We start from the raw sequence: 18,288 nt of genomic DNA, 5'->3' as shown, positions 1-18,288 counted from the left end.
AAATTGTAAATCAGAAATTCTATTTGCAGTAGATGTTGAACATATGTAACTTACCAGCATAACATGGTTATCCTGAACACAAGTGTGATGGATGCCTTGTAAGTTAGAGAAGAGGAGACAGAGTAATTTAAATATCCAGTATGATGTTTCTAGGTCCTCTGGGATGTTAGCCTCCTTGAGAAATCCTGTAGGAGCAGAACATGGACCCATTGACATTGCCTGGAGACAGACAGCTGGACAAATGCCTGGAGACCCTCCCTCCTCTGGGCTTGTTTCATGCCCAAACAAGAATGGAATCAGATGAAGTGAGTTGGCGGGGTCTGAGATTAAGATGATCCCCTTTTACACAGTGCCTCTTTAGGACACTAATGTGCCAGAGACCTCACCAACTTGGAACTGGTAACCTTTCCTAAATTCAAATTGACTTCATGAGATTTTCTCCTCTTCTGCATTAGCAAGGAAAATGTACTCCTCAGGTTGGCTCTATGAACTGAGGAGCCAGGTAATTGACTTTGGTGGGAGGACATGAGTGGATAGCATAGCAGAATAAGATCAATCCACAGTCCCATGGAGTAGCTCTCCAAGAAAAGTAGCAGGCTCTAGGGTCCTGATCTTCAATTTCTCTTCCTCATCCTATTGTAGTAAGCTGCAGCTGTATACTTTCCCCACTGGCAATGCTATTTCTGGGCCAAAGCTGACACAGACAAGAGGAACACTTTAGATGAAAGATAAATAACAATTATTAGAAATCATAAGGGCTTTTTTTAATATAATTGAAGTCATGAACTGTACTAATTGCCTCTGAAACTATATGCTATTTACTGCATTTTATTAACTGCAGTGTAGGAGAGTATGTCTGCTGTGTGTATTGGCATCTTGTGGATATATCGAGATTTTTGCATAAATGTGTTATTCATCACAGACCAAGCCACATAAATAAAATATATATAGAGATATTAGTACTGTAACGAAAGTCTTAGAGAAATAGTTTAGCAAGTAACAATGCTGTCAACGAACATAAAAGACTGAAATTAAGCCTTGCTTTTCTTCAAAACACGATCTTTAAACAAACTGAACTTCAGTTGTTCACAGTCTGGGGACAGGTAGAGGAAGAGATTCAAAGCACCACATGGGGTTCCTGCTGGCTGAGAGAAAGGTATCCTTGGAGAGCTGAAACCACATTTAAAAGAGGAAAAAATAAATAAATCTACGTAAATCTGCAAAAGAGTAAGATAAGTATTCTTCTTCTGGAACCCTTTTGACAAACCCCTACATTTTCAAAGAGTTACATGGGATTTGGGCAGGCTTCGACTTTAATGTGAGATGCATTGCTAAACTACATGCAATTCTTTGGAAATTTAGGGTTTGGTGTCAGACAATGGGTTGATTTAACTTGAGAGTTCGATGAATGAATACACCTGAACTGTTTGGTGCAAAAATACAAGATCTCTAAGTAGCCTACTAGTCAGGCAGGATAATCAGGAAGGGAAAGAAACAAAAGTAGACTAATTCAAAGCAGAGAAGAGGAATTTGCGAGTCACTTGAAACCCTATGACCAACATAAGATCCCAAGGGTGGGCTGTGTCATAAAAATTTACCGTTTAGGATTGCAAAATAGATTTTCTTTTTCTTTCTTTTTTATTTTTTTTAAAGATGTTATTTATTTATTCATGAGAGACAAAGAGAGAGAGAAAGGCAGAGACACAGGCAGAGGGAAGAGCAGGCTCCCTGCAGGGAACCCGATGCAAGACTCCATCCCAGGACCCCAGGATCACGCCCTTAGCCAAAGGCAGATGCTCAACCACTGATTCACCCAGGTGCCCTTGCAAGATAGATTTTCAAGACAATTTCTATTCTGATCTTGTCCTGTTTACGACCCATATTACAAAAAGTTATATTACCATTGTCATCTTTTAGCAACACGAGTGATACGATCTCATATTCATAATATGGCCATTTTATATTTGCAGCCTTATGAAAATCTATAGATATCAATATCTATTTTTAATGGATCTTGCTGCAATCCCACTGCCTGGGAAGCTGTGCTATACTGCTACAGAATTATCACAAAGCTAGATCTGACAATTATGATATCATATCAGGAAAATATGACTTTTAAAGTGTGGGGAAAACTTTTGCAGCATCATGACCAATCATATTTTAGTTCAAAAATAAAAACTGAGGTCTATATGTGATCATTAGTTGAGCTGCCTCAGTTGCAACAATCCCTCTATCCAACCCAAGGCTGCCTGTCAGTGTCAATGAAATTGAATGTCTCCAAAGCTGTTTCTTCCATATTTGAAAATCACTAGCAAATCACATCTTCCTGCCCCACTGGCAAGATAAGCAAAATTAGCACATGTCTTTTTTTCCCTTGTTTTGTCAAACTTGAATCAAACTGTTTATACTCAGCAAGAGGCCCGGCACATACTGGTCCTCAGTATTTTATCTAGAATGGCAACTCTTCATCGCTTTTATGAAATGTGTTTATTTGACCTCTTTGTAGCAAGTGACATGGTGAATCACTACCCCTTCCTTGTTGAATTCTCTTTTTCTTCTTTCCCTATCCCCAGGTCCCTCCTTTTCAAGGTCCACAATTTCCTAAATAATCGGTGTTATCATAGTCGTACTCCTAGCTGATTTTTATTTTTTATTTTTTTTATCTCTTTCTTCACACCCATTTTCAGAAATACTACTACTTCTTAAATGTTTGGGGTCTTCTCTAAAATAACAAGGCATGGGATCCCTGGGTGGCGCAGCGGTTTGGCGCCTGCCTTTGGCCCAGGGCGCGATCCTGGTGACCCGGGATCGAGTCCCACATCGGGCTCCTGGTGCGTGGAGCCTGCTTCTCCCTCTGCCTGTGTCTCTGCCTCTCTCTCTCTGTGTGACTATCATAAATGAATAAAAATTTAAAAAAAAATTTAAAATAACGAGGCTGCTTCTCAGTTTTTCTTATCATGTGTTCAGGAAGCAACTTTTCCAGATCTAGGGTTTGGGTGAGGCTTACGCTTATGGTCAAGGGTTAGGGTCAGTGCCTGGTATTTTTCCAGGCTCATTTTTTTTAAAGGATTTTATTATTTATTTATTTATTTATTTATTTATTTATTTATTTATTTATCACAGAGAGAGAGAGAGATTGAGAGAGAGAGAGAGAGAGAGAGAGCAAGCGGGCAGAGGGGCAGAGGCAATGCTGAGCAGGGAGCCGGATGTGGGGCTCCATCACAGGACCCCAGGATTATGACCTGAGTGGAAGGCAGACGCCCAACCGACTGAGCCACCCAGGTACCCCTCCAGGCTCATTTAAAAAAAAAATCTTTCCCTGTATGCTCCCTAGGTGCCCACTTACTCTCCCCTTCCCCCCAAGTCCATGGCTTTAACTTCCACCTCCATGCTCTTGACTCCTGGCTCAGTCACTTCCCTGAGTTCTAGATCAGCATTTTTGATGCTTTGTTGACTGGTTGAATACTTCATAGGCACCTCAAAACCAGCTTGTTCCAAAGTGAAACTATCATCTTCTCCCCAAGGCCCATCCCCAAAACAACAGTAAACAATCAGATGGACCTATTCCATACCTTGATACCTGTCTTGGTAGAATGATACAAGCATCTGCTCAAATGCTGGAAGTACAAATCTAGGATTCATTTTAAGATTTTTCTACATGATACCACTAGAATATTCTTTCTAGTAGGTAAACCTGACCATGAATTTTTCCTAGTTGAACTGGTTCCCATTACCTATAGCCAACAACCAAAACATGTTAGTATGTCAATCAAGGCATTCTCCCAGCTGCTTCTTTTGCCACTTGTCATCTGGTAGCCTGTGATCCAGCCATTCTATTTGTCATTTCTCAAATATACACCCAGAAGCTTCTCTCCTAAACTTCTGGGCCTTGCAAATGACCTTTCCCATAGTCACATCGTGCCTCACCCTCAATAGTTTCCCTGTATGTCCTATGGAGTCTTGTTTAACTTGGTTCATGAACCAAGACTTGGTTCATGAACCTTCTTCTGTGTGAATTATCCTTGATATACAGATATTCACACCTGCCTCTTGGGGATATTTAGGTGCCTCCCTTATCTGTTCACGCAGGGGCCGTGTGCATGTATTATAAAAGCATTTATCACATATAATAATTGTGGTATACATGTCTTCCCTACTATACTCTGAGTTCCTTGCCTGTAGGTAGTTTCTTTTTTTATTTCTATTTTGAGAGAGAGAGGGAAAGAGAGAGAGAGAATGAGTGGGGGGGGGGTGGGGGGAAGGGGCAGAGAATCCCAAGCAGACTTTGCTGTGGGTGTGGAGCCTGACATGGGGCTTAATCCCAGGACCCTGAGATCATGGCCTGAGCCAAAATCAAGAGTTAGAGGCTTAACCAACTGAGCCACCAGGTATTCCCAGTAGGTAGTTTCTCATTCATCTCTGTTATTCCCAGGACTTAACAATGACCGTTCCATTGGGGTGCTCTATACATTTTTCTTCTTTTATTGAATATTTGGGGAGTGACTTGCTGGTTCAGTCAGTGGAGTGTGCGACTCTTGATCTTGGGGTTGTAGGTTTGAGCCCCACGTTGGGTGTAGAGATGACTTAAAAATAAAATCTAAAAAAAAAAAAGAATATATATTTGGATCAGTCATAGATTTCCAGATATATTCTTAGATACCCGATCACGACAAACTGTGACTAGATCTCCAAAGCAAATTTCCTTCCATCTGCACCGGGGCCGCTCCTTGACCCAGTTTATGTGTAGTTTATGTGTCGGTACTTCCCTACTTCCCTTTCCTTTGAACTGGTATTCTAGTCTCACTATGCAAAAGTTTACTGTCAACTCCATGATTCTAGAAGAATAAACTTGTGGGTAAAGTGGTTAATTACTCATTTAGGAGTATGGATTTAGATGGCTTTATATTTCATAAAGATTCATAGACCGATGCCCCCAAAGATGAGCTGCTTAGTCTTAATCTAAGTACAGATGAGCTACCTGCTAGATAGACCAAGAGTCTATCCAGTCCAATATTCTAACATACTGCTAGCTTACTTTAATTTATGGAAGACTTTCTATTAAAAGCTGACATTTATTATAATTTCAGTATACCCTTTGACAATGGAAGCTGAGGCTTAGGGATTATTTTAGTCAGCTCCGGCTGCTATAACAAAATACCAGAGGCTGGGTGGCTTGAATAACAGACATTTATTTTCTCACTGTTCTGGGCGCTGAAAGTCCTAGATCAAGGTGCGAGGTTCTGGTGAGAGCCCCCTTCCTGGCTTGCTGGTAGCTGCCCTCTTGCTCTGTGCTCACAGGACCTTTCCTCGGTGCCTGCATGTGGAGAGAGAGCTCTGGTATCGATTTCTAGGACATCTGGATGGTATCCATCTAAACTAAATATCATCTAGACTTAATACCTACCTCCAAATATTATCACATTAAGGGTTAGGGCTTCAACATATGAATTTGGCAAGGGAATGAGGTGTGTTGGGGGGTGGGTCAGGAGGATATAAAAACATTCAGTCCATAAAATGACCAAACCACTTTCCTATGGGTACTCAATTGAGAAGCAGGGCAAATGCTGACTCAAAACATTGTTTTATTTTCCCTAATAATTTGTTTTTATTGCTTTTCATACATGGATACTCAAATAATTAGCATATTAAAAAGCAACATGTTACCAGTTCTCATTGATTATCTCCTAATGTATTTGGCAAAACATGACTCTCTCCTTAATGTTTATTTTTCCTTTATGTTGTTCCGTATTTCTCAGCTGCTCGAGTGGAGGCAAACAATATAGGGTCTCTCTCCCTCTCGCTCTTTAAAGTTTTCTCAGAAGAAAAAAAAAAGGACTAGGCTCTCGGTGCTTCTGGCAATTTTATTCTAACACAAGAAGTCCCCAGATTGTAATTCTGATAAGTATTTCAGTTCTTTCTTGAAAAATTAAATTCACAAAACAATTGATTATCAGTTATAAATGGCAAAAACACCATCTGGCTTTCAAAATTGGTTAAATCCATGTAGCAAGGGGAAAAAATGTTGGAACTTGTAGTTGGCGAGGAGTTCTGGTCCACGAAGCAGAAAATGACGAGCTTTACTATGAGAAAGCCAGAGTAGTCATAACTTGTACTTAGCGGCTGCGGGAATTTGATACGTTCTTCACATGTTCCATATGTTAAATCGCTTGGCGAGATCTTCAGTGTGAAAGAGCTGAGGTGGGGGGAGAGGAGCATGGCTAGTGTATAGGTTAACAACAGCTTCATCTTAAGTTTTCAGCTCTGGTTCTCTCCATGCAGACCAGTGCTAAAGATGTCCCACCGACCTGGGAAGTTGGATGTGCAGATTCCTTAAGCTTATGACACAGGTGGTTGATTTTGGGGTGGAATTTCTAACACTATTTGCATTCCTCTGGTGAGGTAAGTCACACAGCATTAGCATTTCCTACAGAAATGTCCCATATTGTTCTTTGCCAATTGGAAATTTGAGTAGGTGTTCATTTGATGTGCCAAGAGAATGAAGGGAGATGAAAACACTCCACATCTTCCAATGTCCCCATACTGTGTTCCTAGTGTGGGAGGCTTGGGGCCTAACTAGATTCTCTTGGAGATCCAGCCTAAGAATGCTTTTCCTTAGGAGTGTAATGCAATCCTGTTATTTAAAAAAAAAAAAAAAATGTTTCTCAGTTGCTGGCATATTTTTGCCTTATGTTAAAAATGTAGTGATCCTGTGCTTATTATTCATGCATTGTAATGTGATGTTTATTCATTCACTTAACAAATATTTGTTGAGGCATGGTATAGCATATAGTGGTTAATTGCACAAGCCCTGTCTGCACCTTAGAAACTTTGACCTCGGGGCAATTGCTTAATCTTTCTAACTATGTCTAAAAAATATAAAATGGGAGATAATAGTACGTGCCATGGGGATTGTTCCAAGTATTAAATGAGATTATGTATGCAAAATACTTAATAAAAACTCAATAATTGCAAGACTAGTAATAAGAATAATAGCAGCAAATATAAATATGACTCTTAGCTAGGGTGCTAGAGTTCCTGGCATATAGGACCTTATTTTATAGTTAACACATCGCTTTCAACATACGTACGGCCTCAAAATTTTTTATCCTGATTTTGGCGTGACTCTCTGCTCTGCCTTTGGTCTGCCCAGGAGCTGTGCCTCCAAGGGTGATAAGAATACATGGGACTTTGCAGAGTGGACATTATCCCGGTGACCACATGGTGATGGTTTCCTGCCTCATGTAGCACTGTCTGCTGGAGCTTTCCTGAGTTCTGGAGGACTGCCTGTAGTTTATGCATCAGGGCCTGTAATTACGGAGCAGAATACCCAGGGCTGGGAAGACAGGGCAGTCTTGAAATTAGTTTATGCATAATGGATAATAAGGAGGCTGTTTTTAAGTGTAACTCATTTGGTGGGTTGGCAGATCTTGACTTCCTTTTTGATATGTCATATTTATTTATTTATTTATTATTATTATTTTTTAGCTAAACGAGGACAGAGGGCCAGGCAAGTCATTTGGTGCAGCTCCTCTTGACTGCAGCTCAGTCTTAGCAATTTACATTCAGTAATCTCTTGGTCATTTAGCCACAGATAATTTGTCATGGTTTGTTTTAGCTGTTGTGATATTGATATTTATTATGCAAATTGTATTTCCTACATCTTATTGTTCTGCATTCTATGAATACTTAAATTATTATAAACCTTTACACTTAATATGGCTCGTCCTTCAATTTGATGCTTGAGCAACAGAGGGTCAGAGCGCATACGATCTTCTAGAGGGGAAGAAAATAAGTAATTAAAAAGCAGACAAACAAGGGAGCCGGCTGCCTGGTTGAAAAGAAAGCAGAGGCAATTTCGGGGAGAGACAGCGAGTCCGGAGAAGCAAATCGTTTCAGCCGGGAGAGCCCGCCTCTCCCAGAGACACGGGAAGCTCGGAGCACCTGTTGGTCCCCAGCCGCCTTAGGAAGGGACTGGGGCGTCGAGAAGGAGGGAGTGGGTTTGAGCCCCCTTGGAAGGACGAAGATGGCAGACCCTCTCTTCATGGGCACCCCCACCTCGCCCCCCGCCTCCGCCTTCCGCCCTCCACCCTCCACCCTCCACCCCGGAGCCTTGACGGAAAAGATTTTTTTGTTGGATGTGTGTAATCGTAAATATACATCATTGCACTTGTGTCAAAGGTATTTAAATACGCATGCATCTATAGAAGGCCGGAGGGAGACCCTCTGCAAGCTGGGGAGCCAGAGCCGACCCTCCCCGATCTACCTTTCCGGAAAACACACCGCAAAGCTACCGACTCGAAAATCCCAGAGCCCGACTCGGGCTCCTTTCTCCCAACTATGCCCAAGTCTACCGCTAGGCTGGTGAGCGGGCTCTCCCGCCCCGCCGGACGTGCAAAGCACGCATGCACTTCTCCCAGATTGTTTTGTCAATCCGGGGACCTGCATTCTCATTCTCCACTCCCGAGCAGCCCCCGTTTCCCAAAGATCTATTCCTTCGGTGCAAGGTGAGTGACGGAAATTTGCAACGTGGGGTTTCCAGGCCAGATGCACCCGGTGTCCCGGGCACGGGAGCCTCCTCCGAGGGAGACAGATTCTCCGGCGGCCGGTCGGCTACAGCGATTGCTGCATACGTTCCTGATATAGGTGAACGGGAAGCGAGACCCGCCCCCTGGAGCCCGGGCCCCCACAAGCCCGGCGCCCAGGAGAACACTTTTTCCCCCGATTCCGGGGAAGCGAACACGAATTCTAACATAAACATATTTGCATACGCCCCGCCCCCGGCCCCGCCCCCAGGTGGCGCGGGCGCGCCGCCGAGCGCCAGCGCCAGGGGGCGGGGTGGGGGAGGGTGCGAGTCCTGCGAGAGCCGGGTTGGGCTAGCGGCGCTGTGATTGGCCGGCCCGGACTCCGCCCCCAGCGCATGTCATTAGCATCTCATTAGCTGTCCGCTCGGGCTCCGGAGGAAGCCACCGCCGCCAGTCTGAGGCAGGTGCCCGACATGGCGAGTGCTGTGCTGCCGAGCGGGTCCCAGTGTGCGGCGGCGGTGGCGGCGGTGGCGGCGGCGGCGGCGCCTCCCGGGCTCCGACTCCGGCTTCTGCTGTTGCTCCTCTCCGCCGCGGCCCTGATCCCCACAGGTAGGTGTGGGCACCGGCCGGTCGGCCCTCCACATCTCCTAAGGCACCCCAGGAGCCATGGCCGTGGAAGGGGAAACGTTTCCATGACAACCTTCCCCCACTTCCTAAACCCGAATCGGAGGGAGTGTGGAGAGGAAACTCCGGGCTGAGCTGGAAGGGGCAGAGGGACCGGGGGTCCCCTTTCCCCCCCGCCCACCTGGGTGGCAGCCGGAGCCCTTGGGGATGGCTGCACCCGTACCTTTTCTCCCCGGCTTGGCGCGGGGTGCGGAGGGGACTGGACATGGGGGGCCCGGGGGCTCGAGAATAGGGGAGACGGGGAAGGGACGGAGGGACCCCCAGCCGTCCGGACCCTCCCGAACTCGCTGTCGTCCCCGTAACTTGCAGGTCCTCGCGTCCCGGGGCTGGCCGGTCGCCCCCACCTCTCCAGCGGGCCCCCTACGTCCCTGCGCCCCACACCTCCCGAGCCGACCCGCAGCCGCCCCCAGCGTGCTTGCCCCCGATCTCCAGGACGTCCCCGGACCTGCCCCGCCGTCCCCGCGCTCTGCCTCTCCCACCCCCGGCCCCCGAACCGCGCGCCCCGCGTGCCTCCCTCCGGCCGGATCGCGGCCCTCGCACCCCCCGGCCCCCGGCCCGCGGCCCCCGCCACCCGCCACCCGCCACCCGCCACCCGGCTGCGGGGCTCCCGGGCTCGGCTCCAGGCAGGGAAAGTTCCTCGGGCCCGGCCCCGCGGGGGGGGGGGGGCTGTCGCCGCCTCTGCGGGCAGGAACCGGCGCCCGCAGCCCGCAGCCCGCTGGCCCCGCGTCGGCCGCCGCTCGTGGGGACGCCGGATTCCCAGGCTGCGCGTCCTCCCCGGCGGCTCCGCGGCGGCGGAGGGAGGTTCGCGGCCTCTGCGGCCAGGCGGGCACCCTGCGGGCCTCGGGGCGCCGCGGTGCGCGGGGCTGCCTTGGGGAGTTGCCCGGGGGCGGCCCTGCACGCCCGGCGCCTTCCCCGGAGACGCCGAGCCCTCGGCGGGAGCCCGATGTGCGGCCGCCCGTGTGCCGGGCGCGTTGGCGCGGTCGGGAAAGAAGAGGGCAGTGTTTGCTTTTGCTAACAAAAGGGAGCCGGAGCTCTTCCCCAGCCGAGAGGCTGGCAGTCCTGCGCCCTGCCTCCCCTTCCCGCCACCGCCGCGCTCCGCGGCCGCGCGGCGTCCCCGCGCCCCCGGGCCTCCCGCTGCGGGCTCCGGGCGGGCGGCGGGACCGGGCGGCGCGGGGCGCGCGGGGGGGGGGGGCGGGGGGCGGGGGATGCAGCAGGGCTCGGCGCCTGCAGAGCCCCTCCTCGCAGCTTGGGAGCCGCAGGACCGCGAGCAACAAGTGGCGGAGGACGCGGAGAGCTCAGCCCCCACCTGCGGAGCCCCCGGCCGCGGCGGGCGCAGCGCCGGGGCCCCCGTGCCTCTCCCGGGCGCCTCTCCGCTTGGGCTGTGCCTTTTGTTTACACGCTAGAGGACACACAGTTACGTAAACACCGCAGGAGACACGCTGTAGGAAATGGGGATGTCGGGGGGTGCTAGCTTCGGACCCGGGGATGCCGGGCCGCTTGCTACCTCCCCACCCCTCCCAGGCAGGCTTGCGAGGGAGCTCGGCTTGGGGAGCGTGTCGGGGACGTACAGGGGTGGGAATCTGGCAGCAGCTCAGTTCCAGAGCTGAGGATTTTTTGTTTTTTTTCTTCCATGCCACTGCATGTCTCCGGATGTTGTTTATGTGTGTTTTTTTTTTTCCCCCTCTGTGAATTCTTAATTTATGAGTTACGAGATAATTGGGTTCAGCCTATTGCCGGTGTGGTTACAACTTCATTTCGGGTGATGTCTCTGACTGGATGGGTTCAATAAAATGTTCCTGAAAGAGATCCCTCGCGCTGCTGCATTGTAAAAAGCGCCAGTGTCAGTTAAACGTGAGCGTGAGTAAAGGCTCGGTAACTGGCGCATAATAGAGGCAACAATAGACTTGTATTGGCTGCAAAAAAAAAAAAAAAAAAAAAAGAAAAAAAGGCGGGGGGGGGGGGACGGCGCTGGTCGGGGATATTGCCTTTTGACTAAAAATGGGAGCCGTGCAACGCGCGCTTGGCAGCAGAGTAGGGTTAGCTGGTACCTCCTCTGTCAAGCCTGCTCATTGACGGCACCGGGTAGTAGCAAAATGTACTATATTTGTAACTATCTCGCCGTGAGAAGTTGCCTTCCCAGCGAGGGATGTATGCGGACTCGAAAGGAGAGCGGTCTGGAACTCAACCGTGCATGTCAAAGCTGCAAGAAAATTCTGTTGCCAGTTACCATGGAAGCAGCTTCTTGCTCTTGTGTACATCCGTTTGTACGCTGGTTATCAGATTGTGTTCAAATTAGAAAGTAATTGGGCTTGATTTGTAGCGAGGGGGTGAGATGACTTTCTTTAAATCTGTTTTTTTCTCTTCTGCGCTGCTTGGTGATGGTATTGGGAAGGGGTCTTGGCCTAGCCCCCAGGTCCTGGGCTGCCCGAGTTAGACTTCAGGTGGGCCCCGGGGCACTTTGCTTCCTTCGGCCTCTCCAGCTAAGCTTTCTCCCAGAGGCCTCCAGGTGCCACTGTCAGGTTAGAGAAACCTGTTGGCGTTGCCTTCTAACTTCATTAGGCGTGTTTCTTTTACGGGCTCGCTGGGATAGAGATCTGGGGCCATCGTGCTGTAGGTCCTGGTTCTGTCTTCCCCTGGAACTGAATCCATCCATCCCCTGGAGAGCATCTCCCATCCCACCCGTGGTGTGTGGATTAAATGGACGTTAATGAAACACAGCTGAAATGGGGTTGTGGAGACTCACTCCTCCGTGTAAATCACGCCTGTTATTACGTTTTAGGTGCACGCGTGGTGCCGCTTCTCATCCCTCCTGAGCTGGTGGCTCACTGCCCTACTCTTACCTTTTTGTAGCGTTAGAGAGGATGGCTGGTGGGTGGGGGTTTGTGATGGTGCTGGCAAGCCGAGGGGCCGAGTTTTGCTTGTCTTGACCTGTTGGGGCTTGTGTCCCGGGGATGGGGACTTTACAAAAGTGCCGTCCTGCTATTGTTGCCTTTCCCTGCATCAAATTGAATGGCCGCAGGAGGGACTTGCACTTGTCTGTGATAGCTTTGATAAAATATCCCTCATTAATGCCACTTTATATTTACAGTGTGTCACTGGAGACGCACAAGGCTTCATTTAGTGACTTGTGTGACGAGACAAGCTTGCATTATTTGCCTGGGACGTTTTGGAGGAACAAGAGGCCCATTGAGCAATCTTTTGAAATGAACAAATACGGAAAAAGGGGGGAATAAAAGAGCAGGCAGTTCTCTGGAACAAAGAGCTTTATTCATATGGATGTTGTACATGCTTTATCCAGTTTTCCCCAATGGCCCTCCTGGTTAAGGGGAGTGGGACAGGGAAGAAGCCAACAAGCAGGACACTTTCGCTTCCTCTCCCACTTCCTGACTTCATATTCTTACCGAGTCGGTGGTCCCGGATTCCCTGACTGCTCATCTTGCTCCACTCCCTCGAAAAGCCCAGAAGGTAACAGGTTCCTAGGTTTAAAAAGAGATTTTGAAATGCTTTCTCCTAGCTCTGAATTTCAGCCGAAGACTGTGCTAGCTACCTGTTGAGACTGCTGGTCGTTGGAGGACATACTGGTTGAAGGGAAAGAGATGTCACTTTTTTTTTTTTTTTTTGACATGTGTCAAGAAGTGGTTGATAGAGAATGTCAGATTGGTAAGATATCTTGCAAACTGTAATATCAGTCTTACTATTTATTTTTAAAGAGATGCGGTAAAAACTGAAATCCAAATTTTTCATCATCATTAATGGTGCTCTTGGAGTTTTACCGTGACTTTTGCCCACACCTGGTACATTTTGGCCTCAGACCTAAGTGAATTTTTAGAATTCCTGGGTCTGCATTGCTACATGATTTTTCAGGCTTTACAAAATTGGCAGTATTGCTGTGAATAGAAACTGTCTCATTCTCTGGGTTTTTGTATGTGACATTTTAATGCCTAATCGGCCACTTGGAATTTACATTTTAGAAATGGGTGTGTGTGTGTGTGTGTGTGTGTGTGTGCGCGCGCGCGCGCACACGCACGTTTAACAAAAGGCCTGTTTTTATGTGGGAGATCTCTTAAATTGGGCCAAACTATGCTATGATTTGAATGGAAATTTACTAGCCTATGAAGAACATTTATAAGAAATAAATCCTAAGGATTCAAATGCTATATCTCTTTCTTGGGAAGAATCGTACTTGACCATTACGCTGGGCATTTTTAGCTGAAAATCCAGCATAGAAAGGAGAAATCACACAGCGACATCTGTTGCAGAATTGAAAATTTGCTGCTTTGAGTTGGAAGCAATTAGTCCCATATAGGCACCTAATGGTAACCGTCAGTGGGTATATGCAAATACATCTGTACACACACATATGTATACATATAGACGCACATATACAGAAAATCACCCAGTACAATATTCATATTCACATTGAAATGTATATGATAGAAAATGTACCATTATAACACCAAAGCTCCTTTTTCTTATTACCTGTTGAGGAACTAGAGAGTCTTATAATCGTGGAATTTTTGTAAGGGGAAGGATGCTACAAATGGTCTGGTGAAATCTCATTATTTTGTAGTGAGGCAGCCGGAGCCCAGAGGGGGAAGGACCCTGCTGACCGTGGAACTGAGGATGAGCGGGTGATGCAGCCCGGCCCGGGAGCGGGTTCCTTTATGTGGAGTCAGCAGCCCTGTTCCACCTCCCAGCAGGGATGCCCCAGTGAGGCATGTGGATCATGGGCAGACCATATCTTGGCTAGGTCTAGTTTATATTGTGAAGACAGCAAGATTAATTGTTGTTCTGGGTAATAAACCCATGGATCAGAGGAGTGACCTCTGAGATAAAAGAACCAGTTCTTGGTAAGGTTGCCTTTGGTGTTGACAAATGATACTGAAACCTCTGGACTTTATTTGGCAGTGACCACATGAATGTCATCCAAGGCACCTCATAGGGGAGGGCTTTTGGATTTGTGTCCCTGTCATAAGTCAGACGTGTGAAAACTCGGTGTCAGGAGCCTCGGCTTTAGATATTTAAGCTCTTGATTTGTCTTTTCGAGGATTCATATTAACAGTAGACCTAGTTCCACGTAACTAAGGAAGAAAGGAAGAATCCTTAAGTCAAGAACGAGGACAGGTCTTGATTTTCTCACCAGGCATTCTTCCCTTTTCATGTAAGCAGTGAAAAGTCTGAGAACATTTTTTTAAAGCAAGAAAAAAATTATTTTCACAAGATGACTTTATTTTACATTGATCCTATTTTCTTTATTTTTCCATTTTATTCCAGAGATTTCCAAATATCTGCCAAAGTGGAAAGAATGCCATAATAAACCCTGTGTGCAAATCACCCAGTTCACTAAATTTTCCACCTGTGGTCAGCCTATCCTCGGTATGCTTCCCCCCTTTTCCCAGATTAGTTTCAACAAATCTTGGACATCCTGTCATTTGTTCCATAATTTACTTTAAAGAGATTCTCTATAAGATACATTTCCCCCCAACCCCATAATCACAGTATCATGAACTGAATATACATTTTCTCAGCTGGTATACAGAATTGTGGCCCTACCCATGCTTTACTGAGGTAGGGTGAAGGCTTATTATAGTGGCGCAAAGCCGAGGCAGAAACTAGAGAAGCCAGAGCGCAGATTACTGCCTGAGACCTTTTCGTGTGGTTTGGTTTATTTTGAGCAAGGTTTTGTTTGGATCGGATAAGATGAGTTTTATTGTTGTGTAAATATGGTTGTGTAAATATGCCGTAATTGTAGCTAATCCCTCAACTGCGGCGCACTATGGAAAGCACCCATGGCGAGATTGGCCATTTCCAGTTGTTCTCATAATGAATACTCTCCATCTGAGGACTTCTGTAGGCAAGGCTATTTTAGTTTGATGGCTGTGAGATACCTCATTCGTGTATTTATCTTTGAATGCCTCTGTGGTGTAAATGCCTTTGCGTTTTGTGAATATATGGCTTAAAAAAATGTCTTTCTCATTTCGAACTGGCTAAATGCTAATTTCAGCCTGTAATCTGTAACCGAGGTGATCACAAAATGCCTTCTTTGGTGTGGGAAACCCAAACAACAAGCTGTAAGTATTTGGGGCTTATTTTTGTAGGATGGGGGTACAGGGTGGTAGGGAGAGAAAAGGTTACTATTTTTACTCCTGAATATTTGCCCTGTTGATTTAAATTAGGAATTTTAAATTTCAGTTAGAAATGCTGGAATGCTTCAGGGTTAATTTCTGAACTTCTTTGGTTTATGGGAAAATAGGTTGGTTCCATTTTCTAAGGTTCGTGAAATGTGAAGTGGTGTGTGTGTGTGTGTGTGTGTGTGTGTGTGTATGTGTGTGTCTGTGTTAAGAGGTTCTTTCCCAAATGTATTTAATGTGGACTATAAATGTGAAGCATTTGGTTTTTTTGGTTTCCAGCCAAACGAGTAATTACACGAGATGGTTTTGAGGGGTCTGAACATTCCTGGCCAGGTAAAAACCTGCCTCCTGCGCCCCTCTTCTGAGCTGGCCACGGTACCAGAAAAGCACAAAGGAATGCCTACATTCACGGATTGGGGAGCGCCACCAAAATCGAATAAGAAGCCTTTGTTTGGAAACCATCAATGAGGGAAGGGACCCACTGGAATGTTTGTAATTACAAGTGGCACCTCCTTGTTTAAATTTCAGAAGCCACAGTTTCTTTTTCAGAGATTTAAATTGCAGGCTCTAGCCAGCAGCTGCTGTTGTGGTTAATGGGCAGTTTCTCTTTGAAGATCTTCCAGTGCTGGTTCTCAAAAGCTTTGGTGCAGTTGGCCTTGAACTAGGGTTAGAAGAAAGAGAGCTGGAAGTATTTATATACATGTACCGCAAAAGTGACGTGTGGCCTTTATTATTACTCAAAAGAGCAACTTGGCAGCAAGGTTGAGAGAAAACAGCGTTGGAAAAAAAATCTGTTATGACTGACAGGTGTCTTGAATGGGGTGATTATCTTAAGAGAGATGTGGGTAGGTGGGGAAAATTTTTTCTTTTAGTAGATATTTTACTGGAATATAGTCATTTGACCCAACATTTTGATCTAGATATTTCAGAAATGTTAAATAGGCTTGAAACGAAAGCACCGTGATATATATTTAAATGCTACTCAGTGTTTGAAGATGATATTCCAGTGACATGGACTTTTAAAAATGCCTGGAAGAAGTAGCTTGCTCTTGGCAAGCTTCCTGGGTAAGGTAGGCGCTCTTGAGCTATCCTGCACGGAACCTCAGTGTCACATTGGAAGGGAGTTATGAGGTCCCCGGAGGGGACAGGGAGGACCTGCCTGCAAACAAAGGGTTCACCGGCCCCATCTCTCCCGTTGTCAGAACCGCATCGCCACTTGGCCCCGGTGAACATAAAAGTTAACATGTCAGAAACTGAACCTTTCATCTTTTCTGCCATAGGTATCAACTTTTCTCAAAGTCTCCATTATCACAAATGACACCACCGTCGTCCTGGTCTCCAAGGCCCTGAAATTTGGAGTCATTTTTTTTTTTTCTTCCCTCCTTAGCTTTCACTCTTGGACTGAAATAAAACGGGGCTGATTGTTTCTCCATGACATTCTCTGGAAGCCTCGATGTCCTCTCTAAACTATGTTCTACTCACAGAAGCTTCCCAGCCAATTCCCCTGACCCGGGCACCTGCTAGTCAGGATGTCAAGTCCACCCACCTGCATTGTGATTCTTTTCTCAACAGGACCTGTGGCACTGCCCTTCCAGAACACCTAATCATTCCTGCTTCTTGCATCTGATTCGTAGTCCACCCTGTTTAGTTAACTGTTTTCTTACCCCTCCTACTCTGATTGCCCCTCTTTCTTACTACTTTTCTAGCCTGGTCCTGGTCTCCCTTGAACGGAGTTAAAAAGGGGTTCTGCTCTTGGCCTTCAGCTCATTGTCTTTGCATGAAACTGCTCTCTCACCTGTTTTCTCACTTGACTGTTTTGGTCTCTAGGTGGAAGCCTGCTGGTACTCCTTGCCTACCTTGCGAATAAGCCTCTTCCCTTGGCATCTTCCGTTTCATTAACACGTGCTTATCTAAACTATACCCCGACACAGACCTCTCTTATTCTGCTTTACAGGTATATACAAGAGTATGTTTCTTTACAGTAAGCTCAAGTGTGCAGATGTTGTGGCCATTCTTTTAATGAAAATCTTAAGCATTAGCGTGCCGACTGTGCATGATGTCTTTTTGGTAGGACAGGTTCAAATACGGGTACTTACCATAGCACGAAAATGGTGTTACTGACTTAGCAGGTGACACGCCGGCAAAGTAAGGCTTTTAGACAAAAAGTCAAGTCTTGAGGAGTCAGAAGACTTCAGAATTCTGGGTCAGAGTGAGAGGGAGCAACTAACTTGGAGTCAATGAGATGTACCCCTCTGAAGATGGTCCAGAAGATATACCACCTTAGAAAAGTGTTTGGTGCTCATGTTCAGAATGTCTAGTTACTGAGAAGTACCTCCCTGGGGAGCTAGAAGCTCAGTGTGCTAAAACCCAGGCCTTTACTAGCCCGCTTTTTAAAGAGCTTTGACTTTTCAGACGTTGCTGCCTAACTCAGCTCAGTCATCTTGAGCATCAGGACGGGTCGCATTTTTGTTGATTGCATAGAGGGTGCCTTGTCACTGGCTTAAGAAAAAAATGAAACCTCTCAGTCTAACTGCTCATCTTGTTATCCTAGGAATCTCTTCAAAGCCTTTACCTGGTAATATTATCTGCCATCTTTTTCCCATTATTATTATTATTATTATTATTATTATTATTATTATTATTTTTGGTCTGGCATCCTTCTGCTGCCGAGTTCAGAGCTTGCTAGTCGGAGGTTATATAGCATGCTAATTCAGTGATGTGAAAACACTAGATTATTATGGAGTATCTGGGGACAGTCTTGGGAAAAAGGTTGTCCGAAAGGGGTATGTGCTTGGCTCTTTGCTGGATGGATATACCTGTAATAAGCCAGGCCACCCGGATATTACTACAAGTCATCAGGTTGATTCTCTCTTCTGAATAGGAAAGGAGCATCGCTTCATTCCTCTTGCAGAAACCTTTACTTAAACGGTGAAAACTTCATAGATAGGGAG

General features: G+C 46.5%; 1 protein-coding gene across 15 annotated transcripts in view; it reads left to right on the top strand.

Annotated features, from left to right (window-relative positions):
• The first annotated feature begins 8,964 nt into the window (after positions 1 to 8,964).
• Positions 8,965 to 18,288, top strand: part of CADM1 (cell adhesion molecule 1) — a 324,893-nt gene continuing 315,569 nt past the window's right edge. For 5 of the 15 annotated variants that reach the window (XM_077893622.1, XM_077893619.1, XM_077893620.1 and 2 more), the window contains exon 1: positions 8,965 to 9,131. In XM_077893622.1, the coding sequence (XP_077749748.1) occupies positions 8,996 to 9,131 (136 nt within the window). In that variant the 5' untranslated portion in view covers positions 8,965 to 8,995. Of the gene's footprint in view, positions 9,132 to 11,441; positions 11,534 to 12,294; positions 12,672 to 14,480; positions 14,583 to 18,288 lie in introns of those variants that run through there. The other 10 variants (XM_077893613.1, XM_077893611.1, XM_077893609.1 and 7 more) reach the window with 6 other exon arrangements.

Source organism: Canis aureus, chromosome 3 (assembly GCF_053574225.1).
Source record: "Canis aureus isolate CA01 chromosome 3, VMU_Caureus_v.1.0, whole genome shotgun sequence".
Classification (NCBI taxonomy): Eukaryota; Metazoa; Chordata; class Mammalia; order Carnivora; family Canidae; genus Canis; species Canis aureus.
The sequence above is the reverse complement of the archived record's forward strand: the minus strand, read 5'-3'. Positions and strand labels throughout refer to the sequence as shown.